This window comes from Strigops habroptila, chromosome 13 (genome assembly GCF_004027225.2).
Source record: "Strigops habroptila isolate Jane chromosome 13, bStrHab1.2.pri, whole genome shotgun sequence".
In the NCBI taxonomy this organism is placed as follows: domain Eukaryota; kingdom Metazoa; phylum Chordata; class Aves; order Psittaciformes; family Psittacidae; genus Strigops; species Strigops habroptila.
Window position 1 is genome coordinate 4,612,466 of NC_044289.2, and position 26,995 is coordinate 4,639,460.

Below are 26,995 nucleotides of genomic sequence, written 5' to 3' on the forward strand. Positions count from 1 at the left end.
CAGTGGGACTTCACCACCCTCCAGTGTATTTGTTTTCTGCTTTGGTGAGTAAAGACCTGTACAACTCAATATACTGCCTGCTCAGAAGGCTTCAGACAAGAGATAACACTGGGGAAGTGAGGAACAGGAATGAATGACTTCATGATAAACTGAAAAACTGCTGATAAAGTAAATGACTGAGAAGCTGAGCTGGCAGAGTGCCATTGAGAGTATTTGCTGTGATGAGCAGGGACATTTTCCTTCCCATATTGGGCCTGTCAGCTTGAATCAGATCTCCATTAGCAGAGTCACTGTATGTCCAGGTGAGACTACAAAGACAGCAATCATCGTCCAGGAAACAACCTGCTCAATGTCAGCAGCAGGAGGAGAAGGTCTGGTCAGAATAGTTTTGTAGACAGTGCTCCAGAAGCAGCATATTAATACACAAAGTGGGAAATGTAAATGCCATGTTTATTCATTTGAAAGAGGAGGGAGTTGACCAAGAAGAATTTTTGATAATCCTAAAATGTCCCAAATGTACAGGGAGACCTTTGTCAGGGCAACCTGGGCCCTTTCTTGTGACTGTATGTAAAATGAGGAATGAGCAGTAGCCACAAGTCATTTCAATAATTGAAGGCAGAATTTAATTTTCTTAGATCAGAGCCTTAATCAAGCAGCATTTAATTTCTACGCTTTTTGTCATCTAAGGGATCTTTGCAAGTGTCAAAGGCCTTTAAGTGACCAGAAGCAGGTTCCACCTTATGAGGGGAAACTTTATAAAGGAGTGAGCACCACTGCGACACCCTTGACAACCTCTCAGGTTTCTGTAACACAGAATTAACTTCAAATTGCCAAAGGCATGAAGGAAGAACTTGCCAATCACCTTTATGTGATGAAATGCAATTCTTGCGGTTATAAAATTGGAGGAATGTAACAGTTTCTTGGCTATTAGCTGCAAGAAGGAGTTTCAGCATTTCAGTTCTCTGCAGTTCTGGCTATGTTTTCTCTTACAAAACGTTTACGTATTGAAGGGCTGAATTTCACATATGAAGGAAAATGATCCTGAATTTAGTATCCCACATTACAAAATACCTAAAAGTAACAGACTGAAATGAAAAATTGCAAAGCATAATTCTGCCAAGATAATTAATCCTTGTTAACCCATGGCCTGATCATACATGGTGCTGCTCTGATGAATTTACTGAAATGCTATAAATAATGCCAGCATATTTTATTTTCTTTGTAGGCATAAATATTGACAAATTCATACTCATTAAACTTCTGTGGGCTAGGAATTATCCCTATTTCTCAAATGGGGAACAGGCAGAGGAATTAAGAAAAAGTTATTTAGAGACAAGCTGGGGTATGGATTTGCAGCGCCTTGAGTGCCTTATTCCCTCCACAGGATCTACTTCCATGCTCCCCTTCACCTGCAGTAAGCCTGGGGTATCTGATCCCATTTCAGGTGACAACAGGTTAGCTGTGCTTTGTTCAGGCTACGTTAGTTGAAAACAACAGTCCTTATTCTAGTACTGACACTTTCTCACAATTAGGGCATATCGTGGCATGAAGAATCCCTCAGAACTAAGCATATTTGCTTTGGTCATGATGTTGAATTCAAATGAAACCATGTCTGTGGCCCTGTGCTCTATAATCTCAGCTCCCTGTATGACACAAGGAAAACATCCCACAACTGCACCAGTATTTTTGTCAGAATCCAGTTTAACATCTTACCCTTGTAGCAGACTTAGAAGGGGCTGATGAGATCATAAGCTTAATGCTCTCCTAAATGCTGGTGAGACGTGAACTTTTGGATAAGAAAGTATTTATCCTACTACTATGGCAGTATATAATGTTAAGCTTCTGTAGACCTTCTTATCTCAGGTTCTGGAGGTGGTGTTCAAACTTACACTGAGTAAATGTTACATGCATTGCTTTATTCCTCCACTTCTCAGAAAACTGTCCTTTGAAAGTAGAAGGACTAGAAGGTGATGTACTTTGCAAACAAGAAGCAAGGCTGTAAGATCAGGCTCCATGTGGACCTTTTGGGACCATCCTCTTCAGGCAGGATGTGAAGGGATTTAGGACTCTAGTCCTTGGTTTCTCCTAAGAAGAAGCTGGAGGCTGTGATAAGTATTTGTCAAGATTTTTATGAGATGCATTAACTCCCTGTGGGGAATAAGGTGAGATCATGAAATGTATTTAATTTTATCCTAAGTTGCACTCACATTTGTGTCGCAGAGGTGAAAAGGTTGTATCTCATCCCACTAACTGCAGTGTTTACCTCACTCTTGGTTAATGGGAGCTGTATGGATTTTTTATTTCTCTTTTCTCCTGTCAAATATCAGAACAATCCAGGTTTAGAAATGCATTATCTGACAGCAGAAACAAAGTGTTAACTCAAACCAGCTGTAACAGGTCCTCACTTTGAGTCTTTAAGGTCTCTAACTAAACCATTAGCCCACAGAGCCATTGATTTAGAGGACAGACCTGGCTCCCCATGCATTCAGCCCTGTTACTTTGAAAGGGTAGAAGTAGAAAACAGAACACACGCCACAGAGATCCCATTTTCACTGCTCTATTAGAAACAGAAAAGACCATCCTGGACAGGCACCTTCCTCTGGTCTGAACACTGGAAGGTGCATATCTGTTGGAGGGAGAATTATCCAGGTATTACTGTGAGAGAGTGTGAGCTCGTGCCAGGGGCCTGGCATACTGTGAGCAGGCTGAAGTGGGCATCAAGGAGGTGAGATGACGCAGGAGCATCTCTTCAGGCAGTTTTCCATTTGTTTTATCGTGCACACACAACACAGCAGCGTGGGTGCCGGGTTAGCACAATGGATCAACCCGGAATGTCTGTTGTAAAAGTCTTTCCCTCTCTCCTGGAATACCGTGGTGGATAAACAGGCCCCCAGCTACACCCCAGGGGCACACAGCAGGTGAGGATTCAGAATTTTATGCTTCTGGAGTGCCATGCGGGGTTTGGGAGGGTCTGCATATTTGCCTGATGTTATTTTTCAGATTCTTTTTCAAGGGGAAGGGGATGTTCAGCCCCATGTGCCTAGTGCTGCTCCCTGGGTCTTTGTGTGCAGAATTGGGCCTCGGTATTTTTATAAAAGGGGAAAAGGCAAACAAACCAAATCAACAGATGGAACTCCTCAGATGGAAGGGGACATAGTGGTTATTTATTTAAAGAGCTGCTAAGGTCTAATGGAATTTTTCAAGCAGCATTCCATTTAGAACTAGCAGAGGTTTATTTAGCCCATATTTTCTGTTTGTTTTCAGTCATTTTTCCTAGCAAAGAACATTTGCTAGCAGTGCTCATTCTTACAGCATCTTCAACTGTGTATTCCCCAGCATTGCCCTGGTTGCTACGGAGACAACAGAGATGCCACAAACAGCGGAAAGCTGTTCTGGTGTGGAAGCAGTGCACTGAGGAGAGAAATGTCCCTCGGAAACATGAGATCTTCCAGCCCTTGTACACAGGCGTGGAAAATGGGTGAGATCTGCAGGACATACAATGTGCTGGACCCTGAGTCTAAATCGAGTGTTTCCTCAGAGTTGCTTCCCTGTTGCCAGCTGCTTTTCAAGCTGCACAAAAGCTGTGTGTCTACTACTCTAGACTTAATGCCAAAGAACATTTTCTACCTGGATTTGAATAATGTGAATATATTAATTAAAGTCGATAATGGCTGATAATGATTTCCATCAGCAGTAGAATGTTGCTATATTTATCATTATCTATGAGATTCTCGTACCTAACTGTAATTTATACAGAGAAGGCTTGAAGTAACGTGACTTGCCATCTTAACAACTTTTCTGATAACACCTTTAAAGTCACAGAACATTGTTTTCTCAGCTGACAGGTCCATTTCTCAGTATGTGAAGGAAAGCAAAGAGAGGAAATCAAGACCCTCAGGTTTTGCTTTAAGCAGCTTACCCTTGAAAAGGGGTAAGAGACTGGCTCCACACTGCCAAAAATTGGAGAATAATTTATTATTTATTATGGACATTGCTTTGCAGAACTCTGACATGGTTTGCAGACAGAAGTAGGGCTTCAAGTAAAGGAAGATGGGGAGAGGGAGAACAAACTCTGTGCCTTGGTCCTTTCTAAAATCCAACAGGAGATAGCTCAGAGGCATAGGGAACTGCACCCCAGCTTCCCTTAGGCTATGCTCAGGGGCCCTTCAAAGTGGGAGATTTGGCAGCAAGAAGTAAGAAACATCTTGCAAAAGCCAGAGAGGATGCAGCAGGAAGAAGGCTGGAAGATGTCTTCTGTGATCCACCTCTTGGGCTGGAAGATTGGGCAAGGACTGGACTTTCCCTCAAGGGGAAAAAGGGATGACTAGATCCTACATGGGAAGCACCCAAGTTCTCACACAGTGGAGGATCACAAAGACCTACAACCCAGTGGGGTGGAATTCATGAGGTTGTGCTGGTACTATCCCAGTCTGGATGCAGGAAGCATTTCCCCTGCTGCTGCTGTGCCTGGGCTCAGCAGGCTCCTGACGGGACAGTGCCTTGAAGAAGAAAAATCAGAGCTAGACACTGAATGTCAGCCAGTCATTATGCCTTCATGGCAGTATAACCTAAAACCAGCTAAACTATATCTGACTTCAAAAATGTTTTTTTATACCAGTCACTGGACATAGACATGCAACTGAAAATTCTGGGGAAAAACCCCACCAAAATAAGCATTTCCTAAGAAATAGGTCTTGGTGATATAAAATTTATAAAATATGAATCCATAAAATATACAAAACAGAGTCACTTTTAGCTAGCATGCACAAACCTCAGGCATGTCAGTAACTCTCATACAGAGGTCAAACCAGTTTGCAAAATAAAATAGGAATAAACCATCCAGAAAGCTCAAAATGTCTCAAAGCTGATGATGTAACTGCTCCTGGTTTCAGCAGACCTTGATCAAAGCCAGAACAACAGGAACCTTCTTAAATATTTGTTGTTAAGGTAAATCTAAAATGATTGTCTAGCACAATGTTAATTACATTGTACAGCAATCAAAACAGAGACGCTGAGTCTAATGAATTCCTGCTCTCACCTTTGGAACAGAACTCGAGTGTCTTGTTCACCTCCTTATTAGCCCATAAATATTCTAATTAGGAAGCAACTCCAGATGAATAGGATTAGCAATAAGGACATTTTAGACTAGGTACACAAGAGATACTCAAAACTCTCATGTCTTATCTAAGGCTCTCCTGACATTTATAATCATGTAGAAACGCTAAATTTACATAGCTCTGCCTAATTAGACATGGTTGCAATTATGTTTGTGGGCTTTCTTTTTTTCTTGCCCTTAGTATAACTTACACTGTCAAAACAGGAAGCAGGAACTGAATAGAAGCTTAGCAAAAAATAAAAGTATTTTCTGCTATTTATTTTTTGCTCGTTTTAATTTGAAATTCATATTTCAAAGCATTTTTTTTTTTCTAGATCCCAGGCAAGAACGGGCTGTTACGGATCCAAGTCCAGATCGCTGCTGCTTTAGATGTAAAAATGTGCTTTTTATAGATCAGCAGCATCTCAAGAGCAGGCACTAAAACAGGCCAAATTCTGCAAAAGGTGACACATGCTGTGCCTGTAGTAGGTGGGTTGCTCCTGGTCTTGATGAGAGCAGGAAACAAAGAAACTTGTTTCCTTTGAGGACTGTAAGCCCCCTAAAATTCTCACCCTGCTTAGTATTCTGCTGAATGCCCTGTGGTTTTTTTGTTTCAGTCCCTCTCCCCAGCCTGAAAGAGCCTGAGTCTGACATTTCTGCAGTAATTCTGTGTTTGCCTTCCTTGGCCTTCAGAAAGATAGTGAGAAGCAGGTAATCCATCAAGTTATATTTTCTGTGCAGCAAATTCTGGCATTATTGGGCAGGAATTTGATAAATGATGTGTACATTATAACTGAATTTCAATATATTGTCTTTGATGTCTACAATCACAGATAGAGTTCTTTCACCTGTGCTCAAACATTAATCAAAGTAAATGATACGCACTCAATTCAACATGCTTACACATTTCTGTTTCAGAACTAAACCATAATCATGAAAGCTCACCTGCATCGGCAGACTCCACCTGCACAGAGCTCAGGCGGCAGTCAAGGTAGGTGGAGATGGCCAAACATATGTATAAACTCTTGGGATCAGCATATTAGGAAATTCCCAGGGCAAACAGCAACGCATCCATTTTATTAACTGTTTATGATCTAATTCTCTCTACTCCTAAATAGTTTATTAGAAAACCAGCATCTTATCTGACTCCCATGTCACATTTCAAGCTTCACGCAAATGATGCCAGCAGAGTTACAGAGCCCTTGGAAGCCAGGCTTCCTGGTGGCAAAGGTCAGTGGCTCTGGGCACAGCAGTACTAAAGATCCCTTCTTAGTAATAAAGACTCAGGAAGGATGAGAGAGCAACCAAACAAAGGTATTGAAAACCTCCTGTTTACAGCTTCACTGCTTGGAACGTGGGAGAGGTGGCGAAACAACAGTTCTGCTTGTGCGGGTCTGTAAAAGCCAGACTCAATCAATTAAGAAACCAAGAATCCTCCTTTTAGCAAACTGAGGAAAAGCAGGTCACGCAGCAAATTGACTCATGTGAGCACTCTGTTTAATGCAGTGCCTAGAGCAGTAACATCCACCAAGTCTTGGGTCAACCCAAAACCAGCTGAAGCCCAAAGCCTGCTGAAGCCCAGCTGCAGCCTTCCAATGAATTTTACACTCAGGCTCCACAGAGCTATAAAGAGCTGGCACATTTCTGAATATCTGCATGAAATAAGTGCAACAGCCTGCTTCTAAAAAGACATAACTGGCATGTTTTCTTTGGCTAGGACATCAGTCTCATGCCTGTTTCCTTATCAACCTTTCTGATCAGGACTTTTATCAGTCCAGGTAGTTGGATCTGAAAGCTTATGATGACAGCCCAAGGAGTTGAAACGAAATCAATAACCATACAAACACCACTCCCATTCTCTGCTCGGCTATATTTAAGATCAATCAATATGCATAAACGACTAGCGACAGGCACATCTGCACTAGTCTAGCCATAATCAACTTTGTCTTGTCTCAGCTTAATATAATTTTCCACCATATTAGCAGTCTTTATGATATCCTGTCTTCTCAAATAGACATAATTCAGAATCACTACATAGTTCAATTGGATTATTTGAGTTGCACAGACCCACACTCGCGCACGCACACACACACACAAAGCCACTCTTCAGTAGCAGCCTCTCTTCACTCCACTGGGGTTGGGATTAAAGCCATGTTTAAAGTGTTTGCAAGGAGGTGACATCTGAGGCCATCACCAGCTTTTACCAATACCTCTGGCAGGAAAATTTATGTGTGTGTGTATACGTATACTTAACAGACTGGGAAAAGAAATGAACCAACTTATCAAATGCCATGCTGAAGCATCCATTAAAAATTGCATACACTTTTAATGACTTGGGTAAGGGTTGCTGTTGCATAAATTTATTTAACGTTAATGTCCCTAGTTTGCTGTAAATTTCACACTGTGAAATTACCAGGGCAATTCTAATGGAGCCGAAGCCTCCAGCTGCACTCTATGATAAAGGAGGAAATAATTATGAATTCCTCTGGGAAGCCAAAGAAAGTCAAAGATCTCCTTCGAAACTGCTCCCCGATGAGCTGCTCATCAGCGAGCTCTGGGGGTGCAGAACCCCTGCCCAGCGCCAGGGAAAGCACAAAGAGCAAGACACTCGTGCTGACGATGACTCCACCACCGACATTTAATTTGAAAGGATGGAAAGCTGGTGTCTGCAACAGCTTCTGCCAAGAAATCTATGAACAGTCAAGACAGAGCATGGAAGTGGGTTTTATGTTCCAAGTCAGGAGGATGCTGTGTAATTTTACGTTTAATCACCTAGCGTGAGACATAACCACCAAACATGCAGCTCCAGGAGCTCATGCCTGAAGCTCTGACAGATGCCTGTAGAATGAGAGGATGGTTATTCCATCTAGGATGGCATTTTCTATATCCCTTTGAATCCAGAGCTTATAGCCTTTGCCAGAGTTCACAAGAAGAGTGGAAAAAGGATAAAAAATAGTAACTGCCGAAACCCCTTTGTACCAACCTCCTTAATCCTCCATCCCTGCAAATGTCTCTTCCTCCCTTTTTGGTTTTATCCTCACTCTTGTTCTCCCTTGTATCTCCGCATTCATGAAGAGGCAGAAGGCTGCAGAACAGATGTTTCCCCCTTCTCCCTTCTTCCGCATCATTACAGGCTCTCCGAGCAGCAGGAGAGCCCACCTCGGCCATGAGCAGGTCAGGGAGACCCCAGCCCCTGCCTCCTCCCCACCGCCATGCTCCTTGCCTGGCAGTCAGCATCTTCCCTTCGGTCAGCTTTGAACTCAGACCCTGCAATGAGTGACCCCATAACTGGTCAGACTGCACCTCTGAAATGATAAAAGAACTCATTCCTGGTAAGGAAAGTAGAGAAATGTAAGAAACAAAATCACCTAATGGAACAGGCAGGCAGCATTTATTCAGTCTCTCCCTGTGCATCACTCACAATAACGTGTTTCAGTGTACTTCAGGCTTGTTTCCCAAGAACAAATATAATTCTTATTTATAATGCAACAAAGGATAAAGCAGGTTTCCTGATTCTGATAAGTGACTCTGTGATTATGTCTTCAATAAAAACCACCATGTCTTTCACATAATTCTTTCATATTTTACTCTGGTTTGGATCAGAGAAGGCACAGATGAGCTTCTCTGTGCCTTGAGTCACTTTGCTTATTTTCTCATTTATAAAACCCAGGGACCTACTGGAGAACACTTCAATGGTACTTAAGGACTTTTGAACACTGGATTGAACTTCGTAGTCTGGACTTGCAGCAGTGTAAAACCAATGCAGAACTATGGAGAGCGTCACCGTTTATCAGGTAATTGCATCCTGTGAGATGATAACGCGGTGGGGGGGGCTTGCAGCGTTATCACCGCTGATCATGATACAGCCCTCTCCCTGAATAGCAATCATCTGGCTTCCTGAATAAGCAGTGAACCAAGATGCTGCTGGGAAGCCTGGTAGCAAAACACCAGTACAGTGCCTCAGCGTGCTCCAGGTGTTGGCTTGCTGTACCAAAATGGGGTGAAAAATGTTAAATCAAATGCAGTCACCTCCTTGGACTTTCTACTTGCATTCAAATTCCTCTAACAAAAAACGTACCATCTTATTTTCTGCATCTTCTTTTAAGGTAGCTGTCACCATACGATTTAGAAATACCAAACATAGTAAGAATGGGAACTTCTGTGTCAAAATGTCCCACTGAAATTCAGACACCTCCTTCTCACAGTCTGTGCAACACTGTGAAGCCAACAGGGCCTGGACCTCATCGGAAAAAAATCCCCAAACAAATTCTGTGTTTATGTAATGATGTATTTATTTAGGGCCACTCCAAACACATACAGCTGGTTAGACTTGAAAATAACTGCATGTGAAAATGCAAACAATAATTTATGTAACTTTAAATGAGTTTTTCCAAGATGTTTTGATGTGTTTTCCCTCAATGTTCCCCTGCACATCTGCTTATTAAGTATGTCATTTAGCTTATCTTATTTCCTATGGATGTTGCAAGAAAAGCACCGTGCCTGTGCTCCTCTCTAAACCTGCCCTGATACAGCATCTGGGGTCAGCACAATAATGTGAAATCCATTTCTCAAATCTGCCAGTCAGCCTTTGAAGATGCTAATACTGCAGGCAATGGTCACTCTGAGTTACATTAATAGGCTCTTACTGCAAACAGTGGAATTAGTTTTCAGAAGATCATCCCTAAATACCCATTTTGATATGGTAGGATGACAGTAGTGGCAGAGACCATATAGAGAGCTGAAGGGGCCTGAGGATGAACACTGGTGGAGAATTATGACAAAGTGGTTTTTCATCAGAAGATGCCAAGAGTGAAACTGCTCCCATGGAAGGGCATTCAAAAACTCTCCCTCACTTGGAATTAATTTTTACATGGCAAAATTGTCCCTTTTAAAATTGTTTTAATGGTTTGAGATAACTTTGAGAAAAATTGATCTTTTAAAATGCCAAACATAATTTTAGCAGACCAACATCAATGTGACATTTTTGCAGCTATTATAATAAAAATGTTGATTCTCTCTGGATTTTTTTTTTCTTCTGATTGGTAATTACGATTTAAAAAATTCATTGTTTTGTCCAAATCTGGGGGTGGGAAACTTTTGTGGGACATTTCCTACCTAATCAGGATCATCTACATAAATGATTACTGATGCTTCAATTTCTGTTCCAATGCATATAGCCAAGAGATTCTCCACCTCTCCAGTTTGGGGGTTCACAGAAATGTTACCATGGCCAAAGGAGCTACCACCAACCCAAAGATCCATCCAACCTCCTGCAGGTTTCCCTGGTCTTTGAGCTATTTTCCTAGCACTAGTGAAGTTTGCTCACGGAAATTCAGTTTAAGTATATCTACATGTGCCATGGTCAGGGCAGTGACTGCTTTGCAAACAGGCCATCTGTTGAGGTCGCACAGTCATTCAGTGCCTCTCCAGCACATGCCACTGGAAGCTGCCTCCTTTCCCACCTGTAGGGCAGATTTTCCAATAGTGAGGAGTACTGGTAACCTCTCTAGATTTTCTCTTTATGCTCAAATATGCATTCATTCAAACCACATCTAGCTGCTGATTTACAAACAAATACTGTTCATTATGTTTTCTGTCAAACATCATGTCTTCCAATATCAAATATTAAAGGGGGAAAAATGCACATAATTCACAAATCTAATAATGCATTTCCCATCACACTCCTCTGCATTGCCATGGCCACAAATCAGCCAAGATGAAAGTATTTCGGGGCTGAAGTTTAATGGCTAAAATAATTGCAGAAACATACACATCTCCAAAACAAACCACTTCCAGAATGAATAATGTTTGGAGTATCCTCTCATCCCCTACTTCAGTTCACCTCAGTATAAGTTCCCCTGTGAGCAAAACACATACAATATATTGTATGGTATTTCAAACACTGCATATCTCTACAGCTGGACCAACTCCACTCTGCTTCAAGCAAAGCAAAGGGATTTGCAGAGAGAAGGATGCTGCTGCCCTTATCTCTCTGAAGTTCACCTTCCGAAGGTGAAAACAATGCTTCCTAAGTAGGGATTTCATTTGGCATATTCTTGCTTTGGTGGTATCAATTCCCTTCAGAAAAGCAACTATTTACCAGAAAAGCTTTACCAACTCTGCAAGAGTCACTCGCTGTTGACTTACAAACCCTGCTTCCTATCCTCAGGCAACGGGAACCGCCTTCGAGCATCTGCCCAACTTTTAAGCATTTAAACAAGATCCTTCCTCATAAACTGAGATGAATTCCATGTTGGTATGAAGCAAAACTGCAATCTATTTTTCAGAGATCTGTATAAATTAAGACTGGAAAGGCCAACTTATTGAATGTCTGGATAATATGAGTCACTGCATTTTTATTCAATTAGCTCCCCTTCTAAATTTTAGCCATCAGATTTGAGGTCACTCTGTATGTGACCTGTTTACTTTAACTGAAAGCTGCATTTACTTTTCTGGAAACGCATTTGGAACAGAAAGCCTTGTAAGTGCAAAACATGAATAGCTTGAATAAAACATGATTGTACTGACACATACTCTACTTAATGAGGATTTCTTCCACTAAATCCCCACATTTTTAAAAAAAATTGGAATAACAGAACAACAATGAAAGGAAAATATTTAGCCTAAAAATTGGGAGAAAAACTGGTGAGGTTACCATGACAAAAGAACAAAATGCCTCACTGTTCTGCTACTACAAGCTCCTAGATGCTTTAATGTGCAATGCTGGCTAAAATAAAACACAACTCCTTCCTTCCGGCACATGACACCGTGCTGGCCTTATCCAAGAGACCCTCTCTCAACCTGCAGTGAATGGAGAATATCCCAGATCTCAGCACCTGATGTTGTGATTATTTATAGCCAGTCTAGTGATGCTTGGAAGTGTCTAACAGGAATAGTTCTTTCCTTCAAAGCGAACCTTCTGCCATCTTTTTGGATACTAATTAGTACAGAACTCAAGGAATAAGACAGCATTTGTGGTGCAGAATAGCAAACTCCCACATTTTTGTCCCTGTGCACAAATTTCTGCCTTTTTGGAAGTGCTATATCCCCAGCAACTACGTACTCTATGATTCTGCCACTGTTCAAGTGCTCGGATGAGATGTACTATGAAGATACTTGATATATCTCCATTTTAACTACATTTTACAAAGCATGTAATAGCCTCTCCATTGTTTATACTGATAACTTTCCCTTTTAAGAATACTTTCAGAATACAAGACTCGATACCTGGTCTTCTGACAGCTGCATTCCTTTGCATTTAAGCTGCCTTTTTTTTATGCTCTGTTAAGAAAAGTCACTGCTGCACACTGAAAGATCCTGTACTCTCATTCATGCTCTATCAAATGTGTTGATGATAATATTTTAGTAAGAAATGTAGCCCAAGATGCTTATAGAAATTAGTTGTGTTATTAAAAAGACAGTAGTAGCGTAGGAAGAAAGAGTTAACAAAGCCTCTCTTTAAAATGCTAATAACAGACAATGGTCTGTGGATAAGTTAATTAGTGGAGCCAGCTTCTGCTTAATTATTTCACTTGACCTGGTGCAGATTCAGACAATAATCCCTTTAGAGAGGGGAAGGGGCTGTTGGAAAGTACGTGATGTACTGGAAATAAAACTTTAAATCTGCCTGAGCTAAGCAGGTAGACTTCTATCTGAAATTGGAATGATACACTCTTCTCCATTGTAAGACAAGCTCAAATGGAAAAAGAAATGCAGGTCTGAACCAGAGAGATTATGCTAAGGACCTCGTGAGCTTTCCACTCCGATACTTAACTTTTTTTTCCTCCTCCCTATTCAGCTGGGATTTTACTATTGAATAATGTATAAACCAACCTACTGTAGTCAGAGGTGGGATTTCAGGAGCAACTTGAAACAAATGCAACCAGACTGTACCAGAACTCTCTGAACATACTAAAATGTGTGTGAAGAAAGAAAAGGGTCTATAGACTATTAGTACAGGTGGGATTTTCTTATAGGAGAGGCTCTGAAGATTTCCAAATTTTAAAAAACAGGACTGATTAGGTTGGGTATCAGTTCTATTCTCGCTCAGACTCTATAACTGGATCCAGATAAACTCAAAGGTTAGTTTTATCTGGTTTGGGGTTGAGTAGGTCAACCCTAAACCATGCAGCTTTTCAATTTGGTAACATCTCTTCAATAGCATGCCCAAATATGAGTAAGAAGTCATTACAGATTAACATCTGAATCAGTACAATCTCAAAATCAAAGAGAGTCTAAGCCAAATGGAAAAAGAATCAAAAAAACAAATTAGGAGCTACTCTGGCAGGGCACTAAATAGCATCATATGCACTGTCTGAGTAGGAGGAAACTCTTCATTTCAGCCAAAGGCTAGGACTCATTCTTGGTGGAATCAGCTCCATGGGAGATGTGAGATGGCTGTAGGTTTACTTGTACATACTGGTTCTCCCTGTTCTATGGTTAGAGCATCCTTCTGTGCACGTCTTCAGAAAGAAAACACACAGGGACTCAAGCTGAAAAATTTCACAGAGCAACTAGAATGATAAAAGCAGCACCATTTCTCTGGTTGATCCTCTTTATTAAAAACATAATTTGATGGGGAATGACAGGACAGGAGCAGTGCCAAGACAAATGCAAGCTGTATGTGGCAGATCACTTTGTCAGATACTTATTGGAGAGAAGTGCCTCTGGTGCCAAGGTGGGCTCCCCATCAGCTCCTCTAACAGCTACATTTCACTGGAGCATAGGGATTATCATCCTCATCAGGAAAGATGAAGCCTCCTCAGCATCTGGTCTCCAAACATGAAACCAACTTCTCAAGAGGATCAGCATGCCCACAAAATCATGAGTTGTTCCTCATCCCTCACAAACAACTATGACACTCTCCTCCTTCAAAGGGCAAGAAGAGTGGCAAAGAAGATACAGTGTGTCCTGGTCACGATCAAGGCACTTTGGCAATGCCAGCAACAAGGCAAAAAATTACTGAAGACAAGTTCAAAATTAGCATTAAAAATATGGGTAGGACTGCTTAACCTAGGTCAACCTAACAGGTTGACCATGATTTTCTGAATCCCAAAGAGTTTATATTGCATAGACTGAAATAACTGGGAGAGCATGATAAGGTTTCATGGAAACTATCAGACTGAGCAGCTTGCTTAACCAAACTGGGTCTGCTCTGCCATGTTCTTCCAGGGCATGCAAATTGCTCCTTTGCCAAAAGCAGAGGTGTCAAGGATTAAATGCCACACATCTATTGGTCAAGGATTAGCAATATGGGCAACCATACAGTGCTCTCTGCCTGTCCAGGCGGTATGATTAAATAAGTGTTTGCTGTGCTTATGTCCTTCATTAGTGTCTATCTTTGCTTGTCAATGTTATTAACTTCCTAAACCCCACAGTGATGACAGGGACATTAGTGTCTAAGCACAGGGAGCATAATGAGTGAACATGTGCAGATGAAACCTTAGCGAGGCTGAGCTTACACAAACTCACATTCAAATGGTGCCAACAGATCATCACAATTTGTATAACCAGTTGGCCTCCAGCCCCTTATATTTCTGTCCTGATCATCTCGCTGGTGAATTATTTCTGGAGGTAAATACTATGGCTATTTTCCTATCTGTTCACTGGACTCCCATACGTTCAAACTATTTACCAGCCTCTTTTTTTGGAAAGCTTTTTTGTTCTTTTCAAGGCCAGTTTGGATGGGGTTTTGAACAACCTGGTCTAGTGGAAAGCGTCCCTATCTGTGGCAGAGGGTTGGCATTGGATAAGCTTTAAGGTCTCTCCCAATCCAAACCACTCTATGATTCTTTAGAAGTTTCCCCTATCATCTCCAAATCATCTTTTTTTTTTAGTGAAGCACAAACTAAAGCTATCATCTTCCAAGGCTCGTGCCTCAGAGCCCTTCCTCTATTGATTTTACTAGTCTACCTAGCTAGCAGGTTTTTATCAAGGAAAAATAATGAAAAAAAAACCTTTCCATACATGCAGGCTCCAAAATCTGATTGGCAGCATCATATTTAGAAAGTTGCAGCAATCATGCAGAAGACTGGAAGGTACAGATGATTCTGGAAACACCCAGCAGAAAGACACATAGCCATTGCTATTTGGGAAACACAAACAGGAAGACATATTCTTTCCAGGTACTGCAACAAGGCTTCAGAAACACTGACATAATTCCCCTTTTAATTAAAACAAATGACAGTATTTCTATAATGAGGCTTCATTCACATCTTTTCCATCCTGCAACAGGGGCTACTGAGGAATCCATTAAGCAATGCTGAACCAAGAGCACTCAGAGCAGATTCAAGCCCTCCCCATCTACTAACTTCTGGTATCTCAAATTACTACAAGTGGCCCTCCAGTGGGTGCATGACGCATTTCCACAGGCACTAAATGAGGTTAATAAAATGAACCTTCTTCACTGATGAGTGGCAGTGCTCCTCACCATAATTTGCTGAAAAAGGTCATTCTTGTCTGTAATAAGAAAATGAAATGCATGCTGGAATGATGGAGCGAGCTCAAATCAGTCCTATGCACAATGTGGAAACATAAACCAGAATCAACCATAAATCTACTGGCTAAATTCAGCTTATGGCTAATCAGCTCTTCCTTTGGCAGGATATGCTGCTGTGGAAATGGGATAATTTTATAACTGAATAATTTAAGCAGTTTTATCTTTAAGTAACGATTTCAGGCATATTAATATATAAAGCTTCAGTATTTATATTTTTGTTACATGGACCTGAAAAATTTTAAGGTATCAGGTTTAACACAGTATTCAGTGATAAATGACATTTATAGAGTGGCTTTCATCCCCCAGAGTGACTCTGCTCCACAAATCCCTGGGATGGCATGTGGCAGCCAACAAGGGCAGAGCCTGCTGTGCAACAGCACTGGGGCAAGCTGCTTCTCAATAGCAAAGAGAAACTGTCCAACACATTAAGGCCAAGTCTAGAACGGACAAGTAGATCAGAGCCTGACCTGCTGTTCAGAGGATTCTATAGTATTTTACCTGCCCATTCCTGTTAAGACTCTGGTAGTTTATGTCTGCCTTGAAGACATGCTCCACGGAGACTTACAGCCATTATTTGAATGCTGCAAGAAGTGGAAAAGCCACTTATCCTTGGAACTCTGTTATAGTCCATCATCTCAGCCATTGGAAAACAATTTGAGAGCCTATGAGTTTGGAGCCTAAATATAATGGCTTGTAGTCCAAATTCATAGAAATGGATGTGCCTCACTGGCAAAATAATCACTGATCTCTCACTCTCATTCTCTTCCTGTGAGTTCAGCTGTGGATGCATTTTTCTGCATGTTTTAATGCAGTGATATGGGAACTTCATCTTTAAAAGCAAGATCCTTGTGGCTCAGCAGAATCTAACTACCTTGGTTTAGTTCTTCTCTGGAAAAAATAATGGCGCGAACATGAAAACCAGAATTCCTCTCACTTTAAAGAACTCCTGTAATAGATAGAAATAACAAACAAGGTGCACGCTAGATTGTGCCTGTCAGAAGGTGACATCCTCTTACCAATTTTTGCATTAGTCCTCACTGCTCTTTGGAGATGGCTAATTTGAGTGAGGAAAATGGGAAACTCTTAGGATGCAGTTAGCCATTTAGATGTCACTTTCCCTCATTCTTTGTGTTTTGTCAGTACACATACAGGACTGATAATCTGCACAGATTCACTCATCTATCACTCATATTGTGTCAAGATCCTTCAGCCTCACGCTGCAGCAGATGTTCCTCCAGCCCTGCTCAGAGGAGGTGGCACAGGTTTGCAGAACATCACATTGATATGCAGTGAAGGGAAATAATTAACATAGGCAACGATAATTTAGAACATAATACATTCCTTTTGTTATATTCCAGGGGTGGAAAAAGGATTGAAAGCTGCTTGACTCTCCTGTTTCCTGGTACAGGAAGCAGAGCTCAGCCTGTGCTACTTGTTGGCTACATAGAGTATGTATAGAGTATATAAGAAAGGTATAAGAAGTAAGGTATTATAAGTATATAAGCAAGTATATAAGCAAGTATATAAGCAAGGCTCAGCCTGTGTTACCTGTTGGCTACACTTAGTAGAGTATATATTCTTAGAGTATTAGCTGGACGGAAGAGACAAGCCCAGATTACACCCATTGTATTTGGGTGATCTCAAACTAGTGGATTGCTGTCTACGAGACTGTTTCACAAAGGATGAATTACAGTAATCTAAATGGCTAAACTAATTCTTATCATCAGTGCAATACCTTGTTTACTCCCAGCCAACATTTGAAATGAAAGAACAAGGTTTTGAAAAATTGCTGCAATGACCTGGAGATAAATGCACCCAAAATAGTTACTACAAATGGTAAAACCCAATCCTTGCTCATTTTTTGGAGGAACAGAATACTGTTTTTTGTTTTTTAATGTAACATTTCAAAAGTCTGCTCTATCTGAAATGTCGAGTTGCACCAAAACCAGTGTTGGAAAAGAAATCAACTGTCTCTGCTAATAAGAAGAACTTTTCCTCTTCCCCACAAAAATCCTGCCATTTCATTCATAAATAAAATAAGCCACTAACTCAGTTGTTGGCAGGCTCTCCCTTTTATCTTTCACTCACTTGAGAAAGACTAGCAACATCACGTTTTTGGAAAGCCAAGTGCAGTAATCATAGAATCGTATTTCATGTATTTTTAAAAGCATTTGCAGCAGCTGAGAGCCAATCACTTTTGAAAGAAATATAAACATACAGAAATTTGGAAGAAGCAACTCAGAACTCCTGACTTTCTTCATTCTTTCAACATGAGATGAATGTGCTGGGAAGGGACTCCTTTCTCAACAAGATTTCAAAAAGTTAGCAACATTATACTACAACCACCACTTATTACCTCAAATAAGCTTGCATGACATTTGAGATGTCTCGACATCTATTGGCCTGGCAGCAGAGTGTGGGATCAACCAGCTCCCTTTCTCTCGTTGCTTTTTTTTTTCCTCCTGCTTGCTCAAAGTCCGTGTTCATAAAATATTTAGAGGAAGCTCTTCAGAAGCTGATATTGCCTATACTATAGCCCCAGAGCAGGTTTACTATACTACTGAGACAGATATTCTGCCACCAGAGAAATCAAAAGAACTGATGGGGTTGAATTTCTGCCCCAGGAGCTCACTGTCAGACTGACAGTCTGGACTCAATCCCTGCCTGGGATGCCAGTGTAAGCAGCAGCGGATGAAATGAGCTAATATGCAGAACATATCTGGTCCCTTTTGCATGGGTATAAGGAGAAATGTTACTTTTCAGAACGGAAAACAGAAATATGAATGTTCTGCCTGCTTCTGAGCCCCAGCTGGGGACAGCTGACCCTTTGTTACCTCTTACTATTTTCTTCCCACTGAAAAAAATAAAACCAGCTATGACGTGGAATTCAGATGCACTGCGAAATTAAGCTATGAGTTAGGTAGCATCTCCTAGTAGTACCACCCATTTCTGCAGCAGTCTGCCACAATTCAATAAGCTAGTATGGCCCCCTCCTATCCCCTGAACTTTGTTACAACTTGTTCATCTCATGTGTTCACAGCCTTCCCTACTAATCCACGCATTTTTGCTCTTAGCGCTATTTGATCTTTCCCTCCTAGCTTCATTAAATCAGCTACAGATTTCCTACATTTCCCTGTATTAGAGCAAGTATCTGCTTTTAACCTTTTCAGCTAAGCCTGGCTGTCTGAATGCACCTTTGAACCTCTGGCATACTCTAAATCCCTATCATTTTCTCTATTAGTTCAAGGGATAGAAGTTCCTTTGTTCCACCTTTGGCATTTCTCACCCTTAGGCATCCAGGAGCTTAAATCAGGCTGTTGCTAAACCGTCCTCCTTTAATAATTTTCAGGAAGTGCAGTCCAATTATCTCTATCTTCCTTGGGGATCCATTCAATTAAGCACAGTCATAATGAGTGAATGGATACCGTGCATTGTAACCATATTTACATCCAGATTAATGGGAACCAGGTAAGATAACTTTAAAGCCATCACTATTATAATACCTTGGCTTTTGATTTTGTTATTTTCAGTGTCAGAGACATTTAGAGTGACCAGCACAATTTGAGAGGCTGAGTTTTTAATTTCCTCTTTGGTTTACGGAAAAAAAGGCTTAGAAACAGCAGCAAACTACATGAATTTGTCTTAAAATAGGTTTCTTGCAGGTTAACCGAAACACTTCTCATGACACAAAACAAGCTGGAACATATTATCCAGTTTCTTGGACATTTAATGAATTGAAGGTAATGTAAGAAACCAGTAACAGAGCCTTGGGAGACATGGTCTAATGTGAGGTGTCCCTGCCCATGGCAGGGGGTTGGAACTAGATGATCTTAAGATTCTTTCCAACCCAAACTGTTCAATGATTCTATGAATATTTAAGTGGAGATGCTGGGAGTATTAGGCATGCAACAGAAAGGCTGAGCTAGAAACACCAGTTCTGAAACGACTTTTCTCCCCTCTGAAAGACAAATGCTGGATCTGGAACACGGGCCTGTCTCTCAGATATGGAACAGCTTTGACAGTTATTTTCATGCCTGCTTTGAGGCACCTCTGCATTGCAGGAGCAAGGCAGAAGGGTCCAATGGAGACTGAAAACCTGGTTCTGTTTCAACACAGCTTAACATAATAGTGTCATAGGCACTGATAAATGTGTCAATAAGCATTTGGAGAAATAACTGGTATCCAGGGAATTCATCTCGGTTGTAGTAGTTTCAGCTGAATAGGTCAGATTTGTTAACATTTTAATTTACACAAATCTGCATTCCAAGTACTGCTTTTCAGCTCCTTTTCCTAACAACAAGAAAATGTCAGCAGCAAAACCAAATTTACTCCTCTAATAGCCTTCTCCAGATTTCAGGAAAAACAAACAAAAACAAAAAATCCCAATCTGTGCTATAGTTATGGGAGTGCTTAAATACATTTTTCAATTTAGACCTACCACAATTTTATGTTCATAAACCAGAAACTTTTGCCAATTCCAGATGTAATCCTCCAAGGCAGCACAGAGTGCTGGGAATAAGCATGTCTTGTAGCTTCAGGGCAGCCCCAGGATTGTGCCCAGAGCTGGTTGTTCTGCCTCCATCCAAGTGTCTCTTGCCCAACCTGGCACCAGCCTGGGACACTCAACACACTATTTCCATATACAATGTGCCAGCTTGCCTTGATTTCCCAGACCCAGTGCGACAGGGGAACTAAAATGAAGCATATGGTTCCCCTGCAAGTTTTTAAAATACTTCAGATGCAATTAGACAAAATTGGGAAAAGACGATGTTCTGCTTATCCTTTCCCCCTAATTATCCCCTGCCTCTTTTTTTCAGCTGTTTTACTAAGATTGAAACCTCTCTCCTACTAAGCTATCGCGATCTGTGTCTCTGAAATAAACACAAACCAACAACCTTTCTCTACCTATAAAGCCGTACCTTAAAATGCTGGCCCCCACTGATGTCAAGGGGGCAGTAATACTTCTGTCATTTCCATAAAATCAGCATTTCCCTGCCAGAATTCAGATCTCTGCTCTGAGTACCCTGCCACCATCCGTTCCCCTAAGGGCTGCCACCAATCTCTACAGCACTTGTTTCTCCTCTTCCACTACAAGCATGCTGCAGGCTTCAGCCCTGCCTAGGATAATCCACCTGCTTAAGATTCAGCTGACTTTGTGGTTCTCTAAATAAAAAGAGCAGAGAAAGGTCAAATCTGCCCCAGGTTGTGCTTGCAAAGCCTGCCACGGCAGGTGGGAAGGAACAGGCTCTGGTGCTCCTCCTGCTCTCCCAGCTCTGCTTCTTGTCTTCACATCTGGAATGCTCTTCGCTCACCCGACCTTCTCCTTGGAAAGCTGTTTCACACAGTGTCTACCCCTGGGTTGGCTTGCCCTGAAACTGTGCCTTGGGCAAGCCCCAGATCCACGCCATTCCCAGTCAGCAGCCCCGTCCCGTGCTGGTCCTGCCGGCTGCCTGGGGGCACTCTGCTTGCTGCTGAGCTGCTGCCAGAGCTTTTATCCGCTCTCAGCAGCAGCTCCACAGCCACATTTGAGATTCATCCCAAAGCTTCTGTGCAGCTCTGAAATAAAAAAAAAACCCTCTGAGGTGCTGGAGGTTTTCACTCCTCTGAGTTGGGTGTCCCAGGCAGGAAACCCATGCACCAGCGCGCATGTTGGGCATCCTGCTCATGCCGTCCCTGTCATCAGTCACGGGGGAGGAAGGGAGAGAAAGGAGAACAAGACCAGTTTCTGGTGCCTCCTCTCAGGAATGCTCACTGGACTTATCTCTGGGGACTGGCCGAACTTAAACATCTGAACCTAAGACTATGTACGTCCTCACTTTTGTATCTGCTGTGTAGCCATCCTATCTGTGGCTGGTTGCTTACTGAACAAATGGTCCTTCCCATCATTTAGTTGATCAAGATCTACTAATTGCATTGGACAGGCAACACTACATGAACCACTGAGTCCAGTGGAGAAAAACTTCAGTTCTGGGATTCTTTCCCTTCACTGACCTCCGTCCCCTTCTTCCCCAGACACTCCAACCCACCACTGATGCTACATTGATTTTTATTTAATGTGTGAGGTATAACTGCTTTGTCCTTGAGCTATACTCACAACTAGAAAAGGCAGAGCTCTGAGAATTATACTATACAGCTTACACTGACAAAGCATGTTTTTAATCAGTAAAAATGAAATTTCTTCTGCATTTGGAAAAGCTGTACATTCCAAAACAACAGGGAGAAGAGGCATTAAAGGCAGAGCTTCATGCAAAACCAAAACCACTGGAAGACATTTTCCTAGTTTGGAAATGACACAAAGATCATGACACATGCAAAGTGTGTTGAGTACAGGCTGTGTAACTGCTTCCAAAGGTAACATGCAAAGAATTAAGCAAGACAGGTTTAGAAAGGGCTATCGATGTCTGGCACTTCGTCTCACAATAGAAGGGGAACAAATGCCAATTTACTCATCCCCCTGCTCCTTCTGGAATATTTTGTACACCTTTGAGTAGTACAAATTCACGCAAGAAAAGTATCAGCTTCAGGAGTTTGAAGATTCTCCCAGGGTTTCATTGACTGGATATGGATTCAGACAGAAATACCACATCAAAGCCAGGATGCTCCACAGCTGCTGCAGAAGCAAAGACTGCGATCTCCATGTCACAACTCAAACTTTTAGAGGCGTAATATTTAAAACAGGATTTGGGCTTTGCAAGTCAGTAACCCTCAACAGTGGGATCAACAGTAGGATGGCTTTTAAACTCACCTCTCTGTCAAGCCCAGCGGCCACAGTGACAATGTCTCCTGTCTCGCTGTTAATTGTAAACATATTCTGTGATGGGCTCTGTGGGGTCTGCGTCACGATGCGGTACCTCACCATCCCGTTTGCTGTAGTACTGTCATCTGCATCATTTGCCGTCACCGTCATCACGTAGGTACCTTGAAACAAGAGAAGATGAAACATCAGGACTATCTCATTGCAGAGCAGATTGCGGTCCATTGACTTGGAGTCATGCATTTTACTCAGAAACGTTATGGAGCAGACATCCCATTTCAACACAGCCAGCTAGGCAAGGCAAGGATTATGAAAATAGCAACACTGCTGAGACTAGATGATCTGTAAGGATACTGATTACACACAACTGGTACATAGTGAGAAGTCATATCAGGTTATCTATGATTAACTTCTAATTCTTTCAGTGATTGTAAGTTCTAGGGCAGAATTTTTTGTCCTGCCATTTCATAGTTTCTCACGGGAGATTTCTTTCCACCCAATCACTGCATTCACATGCACTTAGACATAGAGTTGAATACCCATCAGATTTCTTAGCAGCTTCAGAAGGACCCCACCAACATGCTCATGCCCAGTGCAGGAAGCAACTGCCTGCTGCCTTCAGTTCTTGGAGAAACATCCACCTTTCTGGCCCTTGCTGGGGGAAAAAAAAGTAATTCTGCAGAGCAAATGGAACAGCTGCTGCCCAGCAGGACAGAAAATCAATGATTTGGTGTGTGTGGCCAGCGATGTATCGAATCATTGGTTTGTTTCTTGCTAATCATCAGTGTCTTCATTTGCCTTGCAAAAAACAGTCCCTACTTTCTAGATACTGTTGGGAGTGCACTGATGCACTGACAGGCTCATTATTACTGGAGTTTGGCAGCAGGGTGTTGTATTAAAGTGGGAAATTATCATTATGAGGGTAAAAGATGTTACTTGATTGGATGGACTCCTGCAGCTGCATGGTCCTGTGACCCCCCAGAGCTCACAGGGCCTAGCTTTACGCTTGCTATACTGGTAGGAGAGAATGACTAAAAGGGCAGACACATACTGCTTACAAAAAGCAATCTGCAACAGTGGCTGAACCTAATGATATGAGACCTGAAAGGAGGAGTGGGAGGCAGAGAGAGACAGTGAAACCAGACACAACCTCACCTAGTAACCACCAAACCCAACAGCAGCAATGGAGAGATGGAAGGAACCACCTGAACACTGCTCATTTGGGAACTCTAAACAGATGAAACAATTTAGGAGTGCACTGTGCTGGAGGGATGCAAAGTGGTCCCAACAAGAACCTGAGCTGATTCAAGATAGAGCCATGTGCTGTTTTGCAGAAAGAGCTAAGTTTGTTCTGTTCACTTGCTTAGATGTGAGCCACTGGCAAACTTGAGGACATGTGGCTACATCAACACTGTACCATGTATCATCTAATTAGCCCAGATCCCCAGCTTGTCACAATGCTACCGAGCTTCTACTTCAGAGAAAGCAGAGAGCAGGAGAGCTTGCATCTGTTTGCGAGAGAGCTTAAAAACATACTCCATGCTCTACACAGGCAGATCTAACAATGGCTGTAACATGCCCAAATTTTGTACCCCAGCCAAGTGTTTTTAAGCCACGTGGCATGTAGACAATCCCTCCCCAGTATCTTCCCCAACTTTGGGAAAACAACATTTCTCAGTATTAGCAAGAAATGGCCTCATAAATTTGTATTTTTGCACTGTGCAAAGTGCTTTGCTGATCCCCTTCTTCCTGGCTCAATCAGGCTCTTTTTGTTCTCTGTGGGGATACATATTCCTGTGAGTTTTCCTACTTCAATAAGAATTCTAGATTAAAAAATAAATGAATGTGTAAAGCAAATTCTAATGATGAATACATTCCTATCTTTCCACAATAATCTGGATTCACATTTATGAAATGAAAACAAACTATTCAACAACTCGAACATTTTTCCAATCAATAAACTTCAGGAGAGGGAAGGAACACGGAATTGAAAGAAAGCTGTACAAGCAGTGAATTTTCTCCTTTCTCTTGAAGCATTCTTTTTCCACTCTTTTGCAAAACCAGTTATCATGAGACAACTGATACAAATAAAGAAGCCAACCCTTAGATAACTACAGGGGAAATGTATGGGAGAAATTTTAATAGGAAATGTGCTGAATGAGATGTTTGATTTGGAATTTATGTTATCTTAATGCATTCTATACTGAAAATATCTCTGAACAGAATGTCAAAACCTGGGGCTAATGAAAACAGAACTGGAAGAGGAAAACAGAATCTATTTTAGGACGTGTGCAGTCTTTGGACATATTCCAAAAAAGAGGTGGTATTTCATGAATCGCTTCTAGTGCAAGAAAAACCTCAGGAAGGAAAGTTATTTGGGCTACTAAGTTCAGACAAGGGCACCCCACAGTTGTGGTCCCTCCTCATCTGGGATCTCTCAGACTGCACTGTAGTTTCTAAAATAAACCAGGAAAGTGCAAGATGGTACGTTCCCAACTTGGCTGGGGAAACCAACAAGCTGCAGCTGTGGTGGGCATAGGGCGAGCTGACAGCAGCTATCCTGTAGATGGAGTGCACAGTCGGTCTCCTTCACTCTTTCCCGACCTTTTTGCTTCTTCCCTGCAGTGTAACATTGGACCGAGCACATCTGCTCTAGAAAAAGAGAACTATTTCAACAGCATTTGACCTACATCCCCATAAAGAGAGACGGGACTGGACAAATGTCTCTAAGGTCATGAATTAAGCACCATGGAGCTGTACTTCAAGAAGCAATCTGCTCCCTAACTCATACCTTTAATTTTGATTATGAAACCCAACCACAGAGAAAATAAAGAGAGGAATCTGGCATTAATTACTAACTCGTAACTTAATAAAATGGCTTCTGCAAAGGATCCTGTGTGGCTGCAGCACTCTGCAGCACATGATGGAAGTGCAGCAGCCACTTCCTTCCCCGGCTCTCCCTGGGGCTGCTTGTCTGACCATAGTCTGCTGTAAACCGGCTCAGATTGCTTCTTCCTCTGTGCAGTCTGGATGGTGGCTGATATACCCCTTCCCATTCCTATGCACACACATTTCCCACCTGGCAATGCTGACCCAAGGATAAGAGCACGATGGCATCTCCTGTTACCCATGCTAAGGCTACCATTCCTGAGGACCGCTCCATGATGCCGGTGTAACCTACATCACCATCTACATTCCACTCAGTTTTCTGTACATTTAGTCTGTCTTTAAGCAAGAGATATCCTCTAGATACCTGTGTGCTGCAGCAAATGACATAAACATACATCTATACACAAGAGTATTCAGTAGAGCAATGTGGATATATACTGCTACAGTCTCAAACATCTTCTGGGTGCTATATAAAGTCTCCCACTATACTAAGATGTTTGGTGATGATTTACCTGCTACAAAAGTAAATAATGTAATGTTTTTGTGTTCTACGCATGGGGATATATCTTCATATACTTTATATTAAAATAAAAGAAATACATCCCATACCCAGCCCCTATTACTACACAAATTAGGCACATATACAGTGGCAGACAGAACAGTTCTTACATGCTTGAGGATGGTATTGTTAGGGCTTCAACGAAAAAGCACAGACTGCCCAACCTGGCCCACAAGATGTGCGTATGTATTTTTTGGAAATCGAAGTATTAACCACACCACCTTTAAATCCCTATATCCTATCCAAACAGAGAGTGGAAGCAGTCACTATAGACCAGAAACACTAGGCAAACTTCTCACACTCAAGACTCACACGCTGTACTTTGCCAAGTTATCCCTGCCCACAGCAGAGGGGTTGGAACTAGACAATTTTTAAGGTCCCTTCCAATCCAAACCATCCTATGATTCTATGATTTTTGGGTCAGATCTTGCCAGTGGTGATGTTTCTATAAGAGAAGTGTATAAATGAGGCAAGAGGGACTTTATGCTTTCAGTGCATGAGAGAAGCATTAGCTTTACTTTTCTGCTCTGAAGGGCTTGCTCTCAAGCACACTGATAACATTAAGTGAATGCAAGAAGAGCCAAAACTCAGGAATTTACCCCAGTCTGTGCAATGTATTCACATAATGAATACCCAGTCCAGACAATGTTTGATATAACTGTATTAAACTACACACTTGGCCTACTAACTCAGGTAGATAACCTGTTGAAAGAAAACCATTTCTCATTAAATAAAGCACACAGCCTGTTAAATAAAATACCTAACCTAGTACATCATGTCAATATTAAATCAAATTTGTCGCATGTTGAACAGCTCTTCTGAGAAACAGATTGAATTATCATGCACAGCTAGTGATGACAAGATTACTGTGAATTAGCTTTCATTAACTAATGTGCCAAGTTCATATATCACCTGAGTTAAAATTAATGTATGGCATGATGAAGGAGATCTATCAATAAAAGGCAAGACCCCAAGAATTTGTAACTTCACGTGTTCCCTTTGATTGCCCAGAGACTGCCATCTCCTAGATGCTATTTATCAAATGAGGTATTTTTGTTTCAATCTAAGAAAGGACAAGGCACGTGAGAGAGATGCTTGAAAGCACTCCGTATGGAAAATATTCCCATTAGATTAATTAAGCTTTCTACAGGATAGGCAAAATAACACCTTACAGAACCTGGGGGGATGGAAACAAAGCGA

The 26,995-nt window shown here is 41.7% G+C and overlaps 1 protein-coding gene across 3 annotated transcripts in view; it reads right to left on the reverse strand.

The window, feature by feature from the left end:
• Nucleotides 1-26,995, reverse strand: part of LOC115615267 (cadherin-4) — a 460,442-nt gene that overhangs the window by 60,967 nt on the left and 372,480 nt on the right. For all 3 annotated transcript variants that reach the window (XM_030503209.2, XM_030503210.2, XM_032920281.1), the window contains one exon: nt 22,339-22,511. In XM_030503209.2, coding sequence (XP_030359069.1) covers nt 22,339-22,511 — 173 coding nt within the window. The remainder of the gene's footprint in view (nt 1-22,338; nt 22,512-26,995) is intronic.